The sequence below is a fragment of the Phasianus colchicus genome, chromosome 18 (genome assembly GCF_987193195.1).
Source record: "Phasianus colchicus chromosome 18, bPhaCol1.hap1.1, whole genome shotgun sequence".
Lineage (NCBI taxonomy): Eukaryota > Metazoa > Chordata > Aves > Galliformes > Phasianidae > Phasianus > Phasianus colchicus.
The window spans coordinates 8,957,180-8,976,892 of record NC_143453.1 but is presented as its reverse complement, the minus strand read 5'-3'; the positions used below and the strand labels follow the sequence as shown (position 1 = coordinate 8,976,892).

Here is a 19,713-nt window from a genome sequence, read left to right as displayed (position 1 = left end):
TTAGTGCATTATGATTTGGCTTTATAAAAACATGTAAATGCATGGTATGCATAGGATGCTTCTGTGTTTCACAGACAAGTAGTTACAACTGCTGCACCTTCCTTGCAGGTGGCTCTAAAATGCATAAATTGAAAAAGAAAAACATTAAAAATCCAGTTTCCTTTTTTTAAAACGCGAACATTTTGTGAAAGAAATATTCTATTATCAACTGCTAATGGTGCTCCCATCTGATGGGCTACTGATGGGAATCTAACCAGAAACAACGCATTCGTCATATATATAAAAATCAGAACAGGCAGGTTCCTCCTTCCAGGCTGGAAAAGACTCCAGGACGTATGGCATATTGAAGCAATAAAAGGGAGCTAAGCTTTACCCAAGCCTTTCATAATGCACTTTACGAGATATTTCTTTTTCTTTTAAAAGAACCACTGGTATTAAATAGAGCTTTTTCTTTACGTACAGTATTGATATATACAAAACAAACACAGAACAAAGACAGATGCAAAAAAAAACCAACAAAACCATGAACATGTGGCTTCAGAAATTCTGAAGCTCGGGAATATTTTGGTAGAGGTCCAAAGTCTCTGGGTTTGAGAAAGCTCCCCGCTGCTCTACTTCTTTCCCTGCAATTATTTGCTTCACGGCCACTTCCACTTTCTTCCCATTTATCGTATACTGAAAAACAAAGCCAGCAATGACAGAATTACACTTTTCATGTAGTAGCTTGGTGGAAAGATTAATAAGAACACCTACCTAAGAACCCAGCCACAGTGCAGCCTCACATCTTCCCTTTTCTGCTACGTTTGATCGGTATTTATCAGGTCAGGATGGGACTATGAAGATTTGCACAATGAGCCCACAGTGTTTTTGAACACCTGGAGATCTCATGAAAAACAATGCTTTGCATTACTGAAGCACAGCAGTACTATTTCCACCATTACTGCAATGGCAGTACAAAGTCAGGATTAGACAGGTTTTTATCCCCCCATCAGAAAATACAGTTCTATAAGTAGCAGAAAATAGAAAGAGGTTTCCTTTCCAAGCAAAACCTTCAAAGAAAGATAGGAGACAGCTTTGATCGTTTTACCACTGGAATATTTACCTGAAATGTAATTAAAATTCACTCCATTTTAAATTCAGTCAAAGTGTGAACTAATTAATGATCTAAGCAGGCTTTCCTGAGGGACAGACCATCATAAACACTTCACTGCCATCAACTTTATGCTGTACATCCAAGTGATTTATGCAGCTTACAAGTTCAACACTTCATGCAGAAGCTAAACCACAGCCTGGAAAATCTAACCTTTACCATTTGTCAGATGCAGGGACTTTTATGTTCATGCAATGACAACATTTTAAAGCTAATACTATTGGAGAAGAGCAACTTGATACAGAAATAACCCAACAGATCAGATCCAGATCACTGTGTATTATGAAGTTGGTAGTCCTATACCCTGGAATATTTCTACATAGAAACCTCACTGGCAGCAGATGAGGTATCAGAACACACAATAATTGGTCTGAAGCCTCAAACCTATGTGCATGTGGCCTCAAGACAAGCACAGCCTGCATCCCCATCCTGCAATAAGCTGTCCATAGAGCTGTTGAGGAGGCTGTAGTATCAGAGACTAGGTAAGAGATAGGCTTCCCAAATAAGAGTTCATACAGCAAGGAGGAGTAGAGTAGAATACTACCGCTCACAACTCCTGAAAACTGAGCATGCAATACCTTTAGCTGTATATTTTTCCTCTCTCCCTTTCACAAGCAGAAAGATTTTTAGTTATTGCTACAGGAAGACAGTGATAGAGCTACATTTTAAATGGCTAAACAGATGTACAAGTGAAACGGCGTGCAAAATGATTTTATAAATTTGCTCGGTGCTCTCAGCTTTCATAAGGATGTCATTTGAAACTGGAAAACAGAAACAAACCAAGCTTATGGGTAGCGTGAAAAGCTTAAGTTAAATTACCTTCCTAATATTTTCCTTTAAAAGACTTCAAGTATATATTACTGAGAAAAAGCAGCTCATATATTTATAAGCTGAGAACGGCCATTTTTAGGTATTGTTAAAAAAAAACAAAAACACACTTAGCTGAAAAGGAGATGAAATGATGTTGCTAGGCAACATAGACAAACTATTTATAAAGCTCGAATACACTTTTGAGATGCTAAAATTTCCATGCATGTGGGCTTGAAGAGCAATGACAACTGCTCCTTAATTACTATTCAAGGTGACAAAGAAAAAAAGTAGGCAGCATTTTTCATGACATACCGGAATGCCTTTGGTTTCTAGAATGAGGCTTGGAACATGCCTGGCAGAAAGTGCTACACGGATTGCATCTCGAATTCTTTTCACCAGATCCTCGCTGAACGCATGGTTTGAAGCCATCTTCAAGAAGAGTATCACCCTTTCCTCCCCATCTTTGTTGTACTGAGGGACACAGAGGCTATCAGAAACCTCCTCAAAGGCTTCAACTGGAAAATCAAAGAGTCATTTTTTAGTATGTTTTGTTTTATTCTGAACACACGATTTCTGTAATTGCAAAAGAAAGTATTACTTCCTGGGATATACAAAGGGAAAGCAGACTTCCTGGCTAGGTCATTCTGCAAGGCTTGCCTCCAAGAGCTTTGAGATTCTAACTCCTGCTCAGCTGAAGTTTTAAGGGCCACTTGTATGTAGGCCCAGACAAAAAAAATGCCACAACTTCTGGAACTGATGATGGTTTGTACACAAAACTATTGTCTTTGGTTTTTCTCCCAATCTCCAGTTGCTGCTCAGACAGAAATCTAACATGTCTGATCACAGAGGAACAAGGTGTGGCAACAGGTGCCCAAGGGAAGATTCACACCTTGGCACACAGATCCACCACCCTTCACAAGGCAGACGTTTGAGATACGAAGCAGTTTGCATCTTGACAGTCTCACGGAGACTGCACTAGATTCAAATTCTAAGGATTCAAACCAGTCCCTGCTAAAACTGCTATTTATACTACAGAACCCTGTTTCCTATTCTGGGGAGGCAGAACCAGACGTCAGTTGTACCAGGGTAAGCCTTCCAACACAAGAAGCCTGTTACCCAGTTAAAGCACTGCAGAGCTGAAATGGAGCATGACCCAGGGCAGCTGCCACAAGCACCCACACAGCTCTTCTGCAGCTAAGGGAACTTGATCCTCCAAACCTCACACAGCACTGGGAAGACATCGTTCCCAGCAGAACATTATTTAAATTGAACAGGCTTCAGCAGTGCAACCTAGCCTCCCCATCCCTTTGCACTTTTGGCTTCACCTGCAATCCTTCTTTTCAATCAGTTATTGTAACATAAGCTCAAGTACTTATTTGGAACGATGAGATAAAACAAAATAGTGTCAAGAGCTTGGCTAAGGGAAAAAGAAAGAATACTTCATCAGAAGTACTCTTTAAATTTGATCAAAATACCTGTAAGATCTTGTTATATGAAAGCAACATCTTACAGAGAACATCTCAACAAGTCATCTCCAGTGATCTAGATACTTTAGGAAGGCAACCAATTTCAAGTCTACAGGACAGACTTTTATTGTTCATGTTAACATGTACCATTTTCCATTTGAAAAAGAGCAAGCTTTATCACTCAGTCTTTCCAGACACCTGTATAGCACTCGTATCTCAGATTTATGGCAACAAGGTTGTAGTTAAAGAATGTGAAAAGTTGATTTCATACCTATATTATAGATTTCAGAACTTCCGAATCTTACTCCGTTTGGATTTAATGTACCATCACTGAAAGTCACACACAAAACAAAGAGGCATTAAAATGTAATTACAGCTTGATCAAAAGAAAAAATGATGCAGTTAACCAAGTTTCTCCACATCTCATGCAGTGAACACGCAGACAGACACATAAGAAACGGAATTTTAAAATAACTCAATGCTGTGAAAAAGGCCTTTTGCTCATTACAACAAAATTGTACAGAGAAATCCAGCATTATTTATTCCCATTTCCCCCTCTCTCCTCCTCACAGTAGCCCAAATGCGGGCTAGTTCTCTCTCTTCTTAGCTTAGAGGTACACACTGACAAAACAGGAAAAAGACTTTCTAGTACTTCACTGTACTGCAATTGTGTGCCATTACCTCTCAGCAATTGATGGAACTCATGTTTCACACACAGCAGCCTCGCACCTTATGCCTGTAAGTAGATCTGTTTGTGACAGTGCCAGACAGCTCCAACACAGTCAACTCACCTTTATTTTGAACACTAGTATGTAAATACAAGCATAAAATTTACCTCCATTTGTGACCTCCAATTTTTCTATGATCTCTAACAACTCAATGGCTGCCTTTCTGTAATAAGGGTAAGTGTGCAAATTTTAAGGCCTGCTTAAGGAAAACACTTTCACCATCATACTGTACCTGCGCCCAAGCATGACAATTCCTCCTGTCTTGGGATTAATTTTGCAATAATCACCATGGGCCCAAACACCTGTGAGAGAATGACAATGCTTTTAGCAGCTGATTTCTCATTCTTCCACTTCCAAAATATATTTGTGTAATAACTCGTGCATCTTCTATTGTACAGCAAGAATCCCACTGCTTCAGATGTACTTGAAGAGCCACCCACAGCAAATGCAGCAGTAGCTCAACGCAACGTGGATTGTTTCTGCAGTTATCACAATGAGCTGGCTCACACAAAAGCAGCTCACACATTCTGATCAAACCCCAGATTATTTTATGATTGCTTGTTTGCAGGCTACATAGCATCATCCTCTTGAAAACTGACAAAACTCTGCTCTGAACACCACATTTTAAGGAAACAAAGAATCTTTCATAAAGGTAACAGTATTCCCATTGGTCTTTCTTGACCCACTTCTTTTACAGTGTACAATTCTGTGCAAGAAGCTCTCTGGGTTTGCACAATAGGTCTCAGCAGTTCACTAAGGAGCTTATGTGCTTAATACTCTTGATAACATAGTATCAGATTTGACTCTTCAGAACAGGAATAATTCTTGTATTATTTTTAAGACTGAGACCACTACAGCAGACTGTCACAAGCAGAAATAACAAGCCAGCTTTATTAAATTTTTCCTAAAGAAAAACAAGCCTCAATTACATACATGCACATAACACAATTTGCCATCATCGCTGTTACAACTGCAAGCCTATTTACAAGGAACACCAGGAAAGGAGTTTCACACACAACCTCTGAACCGTTATTTCAGCCCAACAACCCTCAGTGTTTTTCTACTTCTTATTGTCACACTCATGCTGACTAACTTCCATATTCCCTCCATCTTCATATATAATTATCTCCTCTGCACATCCTAATTTTTCTTGTGGTTTTACACTGCTGTTTACAGAAAACCTTTCCTCTCCAGAAAGAAAGAGCTCAAGGATTCGCTCCTATGAGCCCCTGTCCAGTGGGCAGCAGTGAGTACAGACAGCATCACCACTCTGCATATGCAAAAGCTGGATGAACAGAGTTCTCACAGTGATTAGGATGAAAGCCTCTGGCTGTCAGCATCATTTCCTCTTACTCTTAGCAGCACTAAGAGCCTGTATGAATGCAGAATATGCACGTCTGAGGCAGTGCATACCTAAGCCTCACGCAATGGAAGCAGCAGGCTAGCACTTATCCCCTAGGATCCACTCCTGCCAGGCAGAAGCAACCTGGCAGAGGTGCTGTAGAACTCATTAATGGAGGATTGCTCCCTGACCTATTGAGCACTTTTGCTTCACACTCATGCCAAGCAGTTTATGTCTGCATTGCAGATTACCAAGCTTTTGTAGCCATATATCTGCCTAATGAGAGCAGGAGCAAAATAGGATTGGAGCTTTCCAGACATTCTTATTAAAGTGATTTGAATCCAGATTTAAAACACCAAAAAATATGGAATGAGAATTATCAGATATGCCTTGGAGTTCTCATCCTCAGTCTCATTTTAGAGCTGCACCTGCCTATCACTGGGCAAGAACAACCTGTACCTTCCCAATAGCAGCAATACAATCTTTACTCTTGGCCAGCTAGAGCAATATCCAACCCCCTTCATCACATACCTGGGAATTTTGAAAAATAAGCCTTCCTGTATTTGCTTCCGTTCTCATCATTCCAGAAGTGTGTAGGCTGACAGGGAATGGGCTTAGTACAAACCAGCTCTCCACTTTCACCCCAAACTGGTTTTCCTGTTTAGAAAGAAAAAGTTATTTTCTGCATTTCCCTTCTGTAAACAACTGAACAGCAAAGCAAAAAGCATCTTGCATGTAAATAACAAATGTACATGTTGATGCAGATATGAGGCAAGGGATGACTGATGATCTTACAGCTTATTTAATTCATTAACTCATCCCTACCTTAACTTCAGTAACTTAAGGACATTTATACCACAGGGTAAGGACAGACTGGCATCCACAACAACATAGCTGATTAGCACACACACACAGGCTAGAACTTGGCACAGTGTGCTTTCCCAAGGCAATGGAAAAGCAGGGTTTTCTTTTACACATTTGTTTTCATTGTAGTGCTTCACACTCCAGATCAGACAGATCCAGAATAAGGTTTTGTGGAACACGTTTCTATAGTGAAGTCACTACTTACAGCTGACTGTTAGCCATCTGATGACTGACACACTTAACATCATAACTGCTCTGTTTTGTAAGTGCAATAACATTTTGATAATAGGTACCTTCATCATTCCATGCTTCCACAGCCATTCCGAGATTTCTGGCCTGAATTTCTCCTTTGTAAACTGGAATCGTAACATTCTGACCCATGAAACATGAAATTATATCTGTCCCACCTAAAATAGAACAAGTCTATAAGAACTCCAGAACATCAGACTGCTGCGTTTGTCAAATGTTTCTAATCCACATTATGCAGCACAGAATAACAGTCAGTATTATCAGTTATATGACTTCTCATAACAGAGGTTTCTTCTCCTGCTTTGTGTGTGAAGATCTTTAAACATGTACACCTTTCATGCAGAAAAGTTCCTTAAGGCATAGCTTTTCTTCCAGTAGTTCCATATCAGTAGGTTCTTCAAGATCATTAAAAAAAGCATCCATCTATGTAAGAATGAGAAAACAAACAGGCCCTACTGCACTGACTTCTATATTTAAGACCACTTGGAAATCTTTTGTTTGTTTTCATTAGCTTGAACTAATTGTTCCACTCGATACATAGCTTCCATTCCTTCTTCTCATTAGCAACCAAGGAGGAGGCAACCATACTCAGAGAATGAACAGTTCTCCCAATAAAAATAGGTATAGAGAAAGTGCACACTCAACTGGAATACTTACAGGGCTTTAAAGATGTAGAATTCTAAGACAAAATCGATACTGTTAGCTTTAGTTATCAAAACAGTCTTCCACATTTGAGACCATCAATGTCTGTAGTAGCAAGTCTAAAATTCAGCACTACTCTTACTAAGAGCAGAGTTAGAAGTGACTTCAGAAACAGAATAGTCAGACTATAACATCAAACTAAACAAAGCTTAAAAGCCCTGGGAAAACTTAGCCTTCATTACAAAGCAGCATAAGGAGTTGTGAGGGACCTTCTATGTACAGAAGTTGCCTCAGCCAGCACTTCTCACAACAAACTACACAGTACGTGGGCTTGATATTTCTCTAATTATATAATTTAGAAAAATCTGTCTGCAGTGCCAATTATGTGGCACAAAAGAATTGAAATGGGAGCATGGAAAAACCTCTGTAAGAGGCATTTCCTGCTGAAGTCAGCTATTTTCAGAGCACTATATTCTGTAGGTTAATAGACTCTTTTTCTTGATCTCACCCTGCTAGCCCTAAGGACAGCAAGTCAAAATAAATGATCCTGCTTCAAAAAAAAATGAAGCTAAAATGCAGAACATCCACCATATCAGAAACATTCAATCTAAAAGCTTTCGTGTATGAGCTTCATTATGGCATACTGAATTACTCATAAGGTATCTGCACAAAAGAGAATTAATTCTAGTTTAACTATACCAAGCCCAAATGCTCCAATGTCTAGGTTTCCTAAATGCACAGTAGCAAACAAGCAAAAAGGAAATATAAAGGCAAATAACAGAATTAAGATGCATATAGCATAGAAGCATCACCTGATATGGATCCCAGGAGGACACTGCTCTTTATGTGTTTGTAGACATACTCATAGCTTTGAGATTTGAGAGGCGATCCTGTAGACAATATAGTATGGAGCGTTTGGAGGTTGTGTGTTTCACCTTTAAAGGAGGAAATCCACAAACTAAGTTCAGGTTGAATCTTCACAAGAGTTTGTAACCATTCAACATACAACCCACAAAAATGATGTAAGATTTGTTTGTGAAAAGAGCTGGAACCTGAGAAGAAAGGCAGGGCAGAGGGTAAAAAAAGAAAAGAGATGCAATAGCTTTCAGAAGCTTACATGGTTTTAAGTTTTTCTCTTCTAGCACAGCAAGCCACTTTGCACCCGTTCCAAGGATGGTGATCCTAGAGGGAGAAAAAGTTTAAAAGTTTTACATATTTAAATACACTAAGATTCAGAAGGTTGGCAATCCCCATTGCAGTAAGCAGAGGCTGAAGGCACTCCATGCATTGATTAGTCAAGCAATGAAGTCTCCTAAAGCTTTAAGTGCAAGGGAGCATTCCTTTGAGCCATCAAAATAATTGAGATCACGTCATTTCTGTAGCTTTGAAACTTTTAATTCTATCTTTAAATATTAAGCAAAGCCTTCCCACCTCCTGAAAAACGTTCACTTTCATTTACAGGAATTCTTAACAGCTGAACACTCCAAAGACATCACAAAATGTTACAACATTTACTCCATTAATTGGGCATAATTGCCACTGAGCTGTTTAACACAGATCTGCTGCCTTGTTATGCTACAACATATCAAAATTTTGCCGTTTTGGGGCACAGTGGAACAAAGAATACTTCACGCTGAACACAACAGTCAGGGATTTGCTCTGTAGATACATGTTCAGTTCCCACTGATGGAAGTCTGAGCTGCAGATGTCTAACTGAACATGAAGGTTGGCCTAGCTAATTTAATAAATGAATTCTGTCACTGCAGTAAGTACATGCAAAGGCAGTATTCAGTATCTGGCTGCATGTATCCTTGAGAGGGGGGAAGATTCAGGGAGAATTCCTATTTCAGCTGCTTTTGGCTTCTCATTAAAAGACAGTAATCCTATGTTACAACAGTCAGTGCACACATTAAAGCTGAGACATCATGCTTAACATCTTTAAAACTGAGAAGGCCTTTCTATCTCCCAGTTGCACATTACTGGTCTTTATGATAGAGCAATTACATTATATAGGACATTCACAACAACACTGAAGGCACTGTGTTAAATATTTCAATTAATGTAATAAATAAAATATAGCTTTGAGAACGTTGTCCATTTTGCATATTGGACAAATGAGAAACATGACACTCCTCATATCTCCTCACCAGAGCAGTAGTGTGGAGAACAACCTGTGCATCAGCAATAGAAGTACTGAACTGAGCAGATAGCAGGAACCAAAGTTCAAAACCAGTGCACCCATCCTGCAAGATCTGAGAGTTCTGGGATCTGTTCCCTGTGAATGCACCAGGGATGTAACCTATGTCGAATGCAATAACTGCAACTCTGGCTTTCTGATCAAAAGAGACCTTTTAATACATCTCTATCTTTAGCCCTCATAATGGATTAAACACCCAGCTGAACGCTGTGGGGGAAGGGGAAAGAGAGCAAGGAGATGTACCCAGTGCTGATGCAGGAAATGCAGCCCAGAAATACCATCTCCCAGTTGTTACATACTTTCTAGAAAACCAACAAAAACAACAAAGCCCAGCGCATCCTTCCCAATCCTCCAGAAAAGTAATTACTGAATTTGCAAAAACTGAGCTATTTTCTGTAATCAATGAAAGCTAGCACTTAACTATGCCAGTTTAAGAAATCACCAGGCTGAAATAGAATCTTTGTTTACTCCTTTAACAAACAGGCTCTGAGGTCCCATTAATCTCAACAGGAACCAAGAGAAAATTTATGAAGTTGCTCAGAAGCTTCCTATTTATTACCATGGAAGTTACCACAGATACAATGACACTATTCAACATAGAGCAAATTCTCAGCTGCTTCGAAACACTGTTTTTCAACATAGTTCCAACCATTAGCCACTGCCATTTGTCATACAGCAACAAAACGTAACAGACTATTGATGGGAAGATTCAACTTCTACCACCATACCACCACCATCTGCCTCTGACATTGTGAGCAGACATCATAAAAGAGGAGGCATTACTTTCAGAGCAGTTCTGGTAATTTTGGTATTCTAATCAAGTAAAGCAAAAAAAGAGAAAAGAGCTTTCCAATGCAATTTGAAACAAAGGCTCTACCCCTTCCAACTCCAGCAGGAGAAGTGCTAGCTGGATGGTTTTGCTGACCTTCAAGAAGCCTTGCTCCCTGCTAATTCATTTGATATTATAGCAATAAACTCACTCAAGAACAAGAGTAGAAACAACCTAGGATAAGGGATATGGGCTGAATGCACAGAGCTAGGGCAACACATACATCAGTATAACCGAGTTAAAACAAGATCCTATCTTCACTCCAGAGGCAAGATGCAAGGTAGAACAGCACTTGAGATAATTACACCATTTCAGAAATGGAAAGAGAGCTACCCCACTGTCATCAGGGATGCCTTTCTTCACCATTCAGGTGGATGATGATGAGTTGAGAGCCTTCCACCCTTGTGCAGGAAGAAAGAAATTGCCTTCACTTACCATATAGCCCAATCACACCAACCAGTTTTACTCTTGTAAAAATCTCTCTTTTTACTGTATCTTACTTCTCTTCCATGCTTCAGGTTACTTCTTGTTTTATAGATAGAATACATAATACTTCTCTCTGTATTTTTAAAGTCTTCCTCTCCAGCACATATAAAGACTAATCTGCTATTATTTCCTTCTAAATGCTACATAAGTGATGGATAATTACTAAATACAGTTCACTTAAATAGATCTTTCACTGATGTCCACAGAAGTAATTCTTGCTGAGCAGCACATGATAGCATTTTTATAGCATCATCAAGATAACCAAAGGAGAGTATGGTGCATCTTCAGTAAAGTGAGGAAGTCTTAACATGTTGAAGCTTTTTTTTTTTAATATGTAACACATGACTGAGTTGGGAACAGACTGCATTATGAAGTACCACACAGATGGCCACCGCTTTTAGCACCAGATTACAAAAGTGAGACATGCAGACACATTTGAGATATCTTCACTTACTTTTTGGCATGTAGAAACAATGCTTAAAAATAAGCCATCTTATTTCTTGAGTCTACATTTCTGCCTGTTCTAATGTTTTTTAGGGGGTTTGTGGGTAGGGGTGGAAAGTTGTGGGCTTTTTTTTTTTTCCAAATGGAAGCATTCTAACAAGATATTAACTTTCAGTTATAATACCCAGAGACTAAATGACAGACTTTAAATATTACATGGCACAAAAGACAGAGCAAAGTTTAAATTATTAATTACCAAGAGTCAGAAAGTCAGGCTTTTGGCATCCACCTTCTGCAACAAATTAATTTTAATTACCAACAAAAAAATTACACCCATTTTACTATAAAGTAACAGCACTCAGATCTACACTCCTTACAATCAGTTTGAAAAATGGGTGAATTGCAAAAATCAAAGTTTAACCAGTGTACAGAGCAGCTAAATAGCACCACAGGATTTCAGTTGTTTATCTGATCCCTGTCATTTTCCTCGGATTGGACAGAGGGCACTCTGAGCATTGTTAGGTACAAAGAACTTTGTAAAACAACTAGCAAATGGCTAAGCAGGGAGAATTCAGCATTATAAATCAAAAAGTAAAATATATGGAAATGTAAGTAGCCCTGCTGAGCCTTTCCAGTAAATTTGTCTTGAAGTCAATGTGTTATATTGAATCATACATTAAGTTGCTTGAAACAAAAGATTCTTAAAAGTTGAGTGTTCTAAGAAATTTCTCTTCAGATTGCTCCCAATTACTACATTTTGAAAAGGCTGCTCTCAAAAACTGACTACTGAACCAAAATTCTTTGTTTGCCGGGAATCCAAACACCTGAATCCATTTTTAAATGAACAAACTTGGTCTCTTCTGCTCTCAAAGACTGTTTATAGTGTAAAATTTAAAGAATCTGTTCTACTCAGCATCAAGCCAAAAGATAACAGCACATACAAGCTTTTTACCAAGAAAGCATCTTTAATTAGGTTGGTTTCATGTGAACATTTTAACAGAAGCAAAGACCACATCATCTGACTTAAGATTCGTTACCTACCCTAGTCGGTCAATCAAGTCCCAGAGCACGTTTGGTGATGGAACTAGAGGAGATCCATCATACAAAACCACTGAAGCTCCCGTAGCAAGTGCTGTCACTAACCAGTTCCACATCATCCAGCCAGTCTAGAAAAGAGAAAATATCACAATTACTTTCTATCTTTGTCAGCTACTTGTCCACTTCACTGGCAGTTCTACCACAGGACCAGGAGTATTGCTGTCATACAGCTATTCAGGAGCCAGGGGCAACTAGAGAAATCATGACTTTTTGCACAGTCACCTGGCACAAAGCATGCCTCCTGCCCTTGTGCAAGATATGCCATCTACCCCTCCATTTTCTTCATCCAAAGGTTTGAAACTGTTAAACCAGCATGCGAGTTTATATCTCTGATTATCTCCAATCACATTGTTTAGAAATCAGAAAATAAGGCTGAGCACTGATTCTCCTCTCACCTGTCGCAAGACTGGATCAGGCACACATTACTAACGAATGCTCATAACATATCCTCATAAATATCTATTGAGATAGGGAATCCATATCTCCCTATACATATAGCTTTAAAGCATGAGTCACAGTATGGAACAACATTAGGACAGGCAATCATAATTCCTCTGCAGAAGTACTACAAACCAATTAGTGGTGTCAAAGTTTAGAAAGGAGAGACATGAGCTTTCTCAAACTGTTAGAGAAGACTGCAGAATCATTTTCTTCACTGCAACAACATTAAAGAAAACATAGCTGAAGTCCTACAATGATCACTCAGCTTTACTCCTTCCCTCTACTCAGATGTGCAAATTTTTCCTTCTCCATCAAAACAGAACAACAAAAAATTCTCATCCTCAGTATGGTCAATTACATGATGAAGGAAGGTAGAGTCTGTTTTGCAGATTAAATTGATGAGGCAGTTAGATCAATGACCCTAAGAGGCTGTAAAAATAAATTAGTTTTCCTCACTAATTAGATCAGAAACATTTAACGTAACATTCATCAGAAAGGTCAAATTTTTCACCTAATATTTTATTTATATATTTATGTAAAATCCAGTTAAACAGGATGGTCCTTTACAGAGCAAGAACTAAAAGTACATAAAAATGAATTTGTAGATTTGTGGGAAAAACTCTCAGACTTGTAAGGAAAATGTATTAAAGGCTTTTTAGAAGTGCCTCAGTGAGCCACACTTGCCGTTGTGTAGTACATAATGATGTCACTGCTGGTCATGTTGCCATGAAGAATGTGTTCCTTTAGATGCTGTATTAGTGTACCCTGAAAAAAAAAGTGAAGTAAAAAATTAAGTTTACATAGAAAAAAACAGACAGCACACTCAGTCTTCAAAAAACTAATTTGTCAGTCCTTCACAGGATGCACTCCAGGATTACAGACAAGCATTTCCTCCTAACCACAACTGAAGTAAATCCCAGGGCCTATCTAAAGCAGCAGCAGCAATTGCATTCTCCATTTTCTCACATAACTTTTCAGCCTTTCTCATTAGACCTCAGCAATTCCCACTGTGCATCACTTGTAATTTTGTGGAGTAAACAGCTTTCTTCTCTTCCAGCTCTGTACAGCCATCAGAGTTGCAGAATACTCCATGAAGGCTATAATTTTCACAGTATGGCCTCACCAATCAGATTTGCCAGGTAGATAAGCAGGAGGATTTCATCTTCAGCACATCTAGACAAGTTGGAGGGACCTACAGCTGCTATGAACTGTAGCAGCTATCATTTATTATTCATACAAATCAATTTTCCTATTAACTCTCAAGAAACAAAACACATAACCATACATATAGCTTGTAAATATTGAACTAACTAGCAATATGGAAAGATCTCACCATTCAAAGCATCAATATTAACAGTGAAGCAGTGAAATATCTTCTTTTCACTTTTGTTTTTGAGATCCAGCTGCACTTTCCTAATCATTAACATGTAACATGTTAAGGCCAAGGAAGTTTACAAACTATTTCACTAAGTCGCTCCACTGCAGTGACACAACATGCCTGATATTAAAATAAAGTGGGTTTTGCATTTTTTTTTTCCATTGATGCAATGAGTTGTAGCCTCATGACCATGCAATAAAATTTATGCTAAAAGAAAATAAATTACAGATAAACATTTGAAATGAAAAAGTCATGAGAACAGCATAAACTCTGGGAGAAAAGGCAGAAAACATCAAATAAAACTAAAGGAGTAAATCTGATTTTCTCTCTGGTATGAGGTCCAAATTCGCCTGTTACTGCTTGAATATACTAAGCTGTCACAATGCTGCCATCTAGCTATACACTACTATTATCTACATTTAAAATGTTTATATTTTGGATTTAGAAATGTTATGAATAACTTCTTAGCTTTGCCAAAAGAAATCCAGGTGTTAACATAAAAATCCCATATACAAAAGTATGCATATTACCTCTAGAAGAGCCACATCAAATAGTGAAACTGAAAACCAAATTCAATTAAAATAATATTTTGCTTTCCTTTCATTTAGTTATTACTTTTCCACAGCTCTGGAACCAACACAAAGGTGTGTTTTTCATTTAATAACAACTTTAGGCAGAAGCCATGAACAATTCCCCGAGGAAAAAACTGGTAACTCTGATAAAAAAAAATAAGCATACTCCGGTAGAGCACAATAAAGTTCAGAAGCTTACAGCCTAACATGCTCTCTCATGCTTATTTATTAAACCTGTTTCCTTACAGTACTTGTAGGACACTCAAAATACATCTTAAACATTTAGCATTACAGGACATATCTGACAGCTGATAAAAACCCACTGGTCTGGGTGCCTTCACTAGGCTTAACATGCAGCTAATGCAGTGCTGAGCATCTGGAGTGTCAAAGATCAGCCAGGGGGCACTCAGGTTCCTGAATCAGCACATAAGGACAAGTGCCAAGAAGTGAAGTAGCTCAGAGAGCAGCATCTCATGGCTGCTGCATTTTGTTCAACATTCAGAAAGCATGAACTGAAAAAATCATTGGGATGAGGAGAAGGGGCAAAACTAAAAGTGTCCACATGGATAAAACAGGAGGAGAAAACTCTTCAACAGAGATGAATCCTGTTGGTTAATCCGCATCTGTGTTTTTCATCTCCCAACTGCTTATCATGCATCACTGAACAGAACACCTGCCCTGTTCTTGCTAATTCATTTCTGCAAGTATTTAACCAGTCTGAAGCCAGCACAGCTTCAAAACAGCTGTCAGACTTCAAAACACATTTCCTTCTTTCTCCAAACATAGGACATGTGTCCCAAAGGGACCATTTCACATGTCACACACTGCCTAGTATGATTTCCTGTTGCTACTATACAAAGCAAAGTGTTTGCAGGCAGTGTGGAATTTGTGGGCAAATATTCCAGCCCTTGTTATCAAAGGGAAGCAGTAACACACACAGTGCATAAAGCAACCCAGCCCTAGGGCTGTCTGAATGACTCTACAGGCAGTCTTGCAAGATGCTCACCCTGACTTTCAGAACAACTAGCAGAAACAAAGGACAGCAGCTAATAGTTACACAGCTTAACTAACCAAGTTGGCATGAGGGTTCTAGACAGTACATTCTGCCTGCCTTACAAGTAGAAAAAAATCCCTGCCTTTAATGAAGGGCTATGCCAATAGCAGTGAAAGTTTTACTGTGCTCTGAACTGACAAAAACAGGCAGTGAAATTTAAGATCACTGAAAAAACTGAGATAATAAAGTGCAAACGCCCCATGAGTCTCAAACTTGACAGTGTCCAAAAATTGGTTCCAAGCAGCCATTCAAGTTCTTTCAGCTTGCTGCTGCAAGTATCAGTTGGGCCACTTCTACCAGCTTTGTGACACATACACATTCCCAACAGCTGACATCTCTGAAAGGTCTCCATACCAATCAAATTATTTTGTTTCAATCAGTCAACGATAAATTTGAAAGTTTAATAGTGAGTTACTGAGAAATTGATTACTGTCAGTAATCAATTCCTCCTTGAAGTATGTTAAGATTTAAGATGCTGTTAAAGGAAAAGAAACACAACACAGGGAGTTATATACAGATAGCATAGTTCCATAGGGAAGACATACCCCTGCTGAATGAACCATGCATTTTGGTGCCCCAGTTGTGCCTGATGAATACATGATAAAGAGAGGATGACTGAAAGGCAGCTGTTCAAACTCCAGCTGGGGTGCCTGGTCTCCTTTCCCAGTAGCAAGGAAGTCTTCTAAAAAGACACTGCATAAGAGGGAAGAAAGGGAACATCTCAATGTTTTGTTCATTTGTTTTTTAAAGCATTATCCCAACTCATATATAAGATTAGCTCTATATCTGGTAGTAGCTCTTTTACTATAAACTATATACACAAACTGTATATACTTTTAAATTTTTAGCTGTTGTTCTCTGTTTAAATTGCTAACAGCTCACTCTGGAAATGAGTGTCTGTGTGTTAATCAGTGCTTTGCTTGAAAGAAAAAAAAAAGAACAAGGTTATGTGTAGACCATAAAATACATTACAGTGTGTGTATTATCATGATACTGGAGAACACAACTCTGCCTACCATCATGACAAAGCCAAGAAAAGGCATCCCCTGACCAAAGCACTTTGAGATGGCATACAGAGAGGCAGAAACTGCTGCCTAGCCAACCTCCTTCACATGCAGAGTGCAATGCAGTTCAAGCCCTGATCACCTTTAGCATGGAGACTCTGTTCCCACATAAAATGCCTCCCTGTGATCCCTGAAGATAAAAGAACTATCAGAGTAAACACGGGAAAGCAAGAATGGAAAAATCCAGATCAACTTTTTTTCCCCTCTGCTTTCTCATCCATCCCATGGTACATTCTTGACTTGGAAGGGAAAGATCACGAGCCCTCATCTGAGAACTATTAATACCAACAGGTGGTTAGTAGAAGCAACACATCTATAGCAACATAATATCTATTTCAGTATGAACCCACTTCAAGAAATCTGGCTAAATCCTAGCTTTCACAAGTTGAAAAGGTCATACATTTTCAAGAGATAGCAGTATTCATCCCTAGCTCATTGAGTCACAACTCAAAAGCTCCCATTACCTGTTTGGAATCTTAGAGATATCTATAGTTTCTCTTGAGGAGACATATGGGATCACCACCACTTTTTTTAAATCTGGAAGCCCTGGAAGGAAGAAAGAAAATATTGACCATATTCAGTTATATAAGTCTTTGCAATCCATTTGTATCACATAGTGTAATGCCCTACTACTGAAATAATTCTGATGTACAGAGTATTGATACAGTTTTAGACATTAAAAAAACTCAAAAAAAAAAAATCTGTTAACTACAATTATTGCCAGCTTTTAAAAAAAGACTTAAATGTAAAAATCAAGTTTTAGTGCTGTAAAAGCTTTTCAGTTGTTTTCAGCAGCACTTCACATAGGCATAAAAAAGCAGCATTAACAGCTCCTGTTCCCCCACTCAGACTGCCAGCTAATGCATGCTGATAGAGCTATCAACAGATTTAAACTAAGCTAGCAAAAAGCTATGTTAAAATCCTGTAAAAAAAAAAGTTTCCCCTCATATCAGCTCTGCAACTGTAAGTGGCCAAAAAGATATTGTAAGGGAGCAAGGACAGCAACAAGCAGTCAAAGGTGTCATTTTTAGTGACAGTGGAGGCTTTGAGGGCACACAGTTATGGTATAAGATGTATTCTATGCAGTGAAATACCTTTTACCACACTAAGCAGCTTTTCCAAGTGGTTATGTTCTTTGCCATTATATACAACAGCTTCAACAGAGAAGATGAGCTTAGGCTGAATTTGAGAAAATCTGTCCAGCACACCCTAGGGACAAAGAGAAAAACAAGTTAAAAATGAATTACAAAACAAAACCCACTTGATGTTAAATTCAAGTGTTTTTTCAAGTCAGGAGCAAGGGTAGGACTTGGTAGAATCATGAAAAGACTGCTTGCCCCTGTCCTTCACTCATCCCAAGATTTTCAAGGTATAACATAATTCTAACAACCTATTTCACGTCTTTGACATCCATCAAATCATCTCCATTGAACTCTTTTCCAAGCTGGGTGAGTCAGGGTTGCAATGAAATAATAACAAGAAGCCTACTGCAGAAGTATGGAGGTCTGAGCACAACTGATCTCCACGTTGCCTTGTTAGGAAAGCTCACTGAACACCACACGTGAGGTACAGGAGTACCATTAAAGATGACTAGCAGCTGACTCTGCTGAATGTCACTTTAACATACTTCTTCCTCAATCACTTGAAGAAAAATGCTTTCTACTATGCAGAAAAGCATGAAGGTGCATTTCCTTTTCCTAAATACACATATACACACATGATGACAATGCACTGACATCTAACTATATCAATTAGCTTTAAAAAGTCCCCAGGTTCGGCAACAGAACAGGTTTTTAATAAAGCATTAGCACATTAATCTCCAAGGGAGTACAGAATCAAACTTCCATCTGTCTTAGGAATGTTAGCATACTCACTCCTTTGTAACAGAGCTGACCGACCAATGCACACAGTGTGCACGTGTATGTATTCATACACACATGCTGAACACAGATATGCACCCCAAATCCATGCTGCCTATTTAAAAACCAGGGGACTAAGGGTACTCTAACAGAGGAATGAAATCTGAAGTGAAGTGTGGATCAGAAACAGAGGTGACAACAACTCTCAGGGTCTTACTAATCCTGCTAACATACCCAGTCACATTCATTAGCACCAGCAGGATCAAATCCCACAGGGCAGTTTGGTGTGATACAAAGGGAACACAAACAGATGGAACATGTAATTGCTACACTGGAACTTTAATCCAACCAGATGGTTCAGCAAGGAATTGCTTTCATGAAAAGCCCAGGTACACCAAATACGGCTCATTCTATTTGATGGGCCTCAAACCCTGCACTAAGTATTGTGAAGGATCCCACGAATTAAGCCCTTTGCTAAGCCTTACCAAAGGCTCCTCACACATTTCTAAGAGCAGATCCTCTTTTAAAACTTACATATCCATTAATTTCTTACATGCACAGGCCAAAAAGAAGCACCTTCTTGTTAATGCACTTAAATGAATAGCAGGGACAAGAGAAACGAAGCTCGAGCTGCCAAGGGCAGAATTCTGTGTGGGAGGAAACTCACTGCTCCCCTGACAGCACATTTCCTGAATGCTTACAGTCTTTGGATGTATAGCATTCAAAGCTTGCAATGTGTAGGCAGCTCTGAAAAGAGACAGTTCTAGAATTCAGAAAACATATATACACAATTGATTTGAAACGTCAAAAACATGACGCTATTTCCCCAAACACAAAAAATCTTAATTTATGTTAATTAGGCTAATGCAAGTGCACAGGAGAAAAACTTACTCCTTTGGGGAGGAGTCAATCTCCCTGAGGACCTCTCCTGATCTGTTGAGATTTTAGGGTTTGAATTCAAGCCAACACATGCTGCCAAACCAAAGGAGAATAAGTGATACTGATAGCAATGCTGCTCCACAGCTAAGTTTCATTTAAAA

At 38.8% G+C, this 19,713-nt stretch overlaps 1 protein-coding gene across 1 annotated transcript in view; it reads right to left on the bottom strand.

The window, feature by feature from the left end:
* Window positions 1-454: 454 nt before the first annotated feature.
* Window positions 455-19,713, bottom strand: part of AACS (acetoacetyl-CoA synthetase) — a 37,089-nt gene continuing 17,830 nt past the window's right edge. Inside the window, exons 6-18 of the mRNA XM_031592698.2 lie at window positions 17,909-18,023; window positions 17,279-17,360; window positions 16,296-16,443; window positions 13,431-13,511; window positions 12,249-12,373; window positions 8,369-8,433; window positions 8,064-8,186; window positions 6,654-6,767; window positions 6,028-6,153; window positions 4,387-4,456; window positions 3,698-3,756; window positions 2,273-2,475; window positions 455-675 (exon numbers count right to left, since the gene is read on the bottom strand). Of these exons, the coding sequence (XP_031448558.1) occupies window positions 538-675; window positions 2,273-2,475; window positions 3,698-3,756; window positions 4,387-4,456; window positions 6,028-6,153; window positions 6,654-6,767; window positions 8,064-8,186; window positions 8,369-8,433; window positions 12,249-12,373; window positions 13,431-13,511; window positions 16,296-16,443; window positions 17,279-17,360; window positions 17,909-18,023 (1,449 nt within the window). The 3' untranslated portion in view covers window positions 455-537. The remainder of the gene's footprint in view (window positions 676-2,272; window positions 2,476-3,697; window positions 3,757-4,386; window positions 4,457-6,027; window positions 6,154-6,653; window positions 6,768-8,063; window positions 8,187-8,368; window positions 8,434-12,248; window positions 12,374-13,430; window positions 13,512-16,295; window positions 16,444-17,278; window positions 17,361-17,908; window positions 18,024-19,713) is intronic.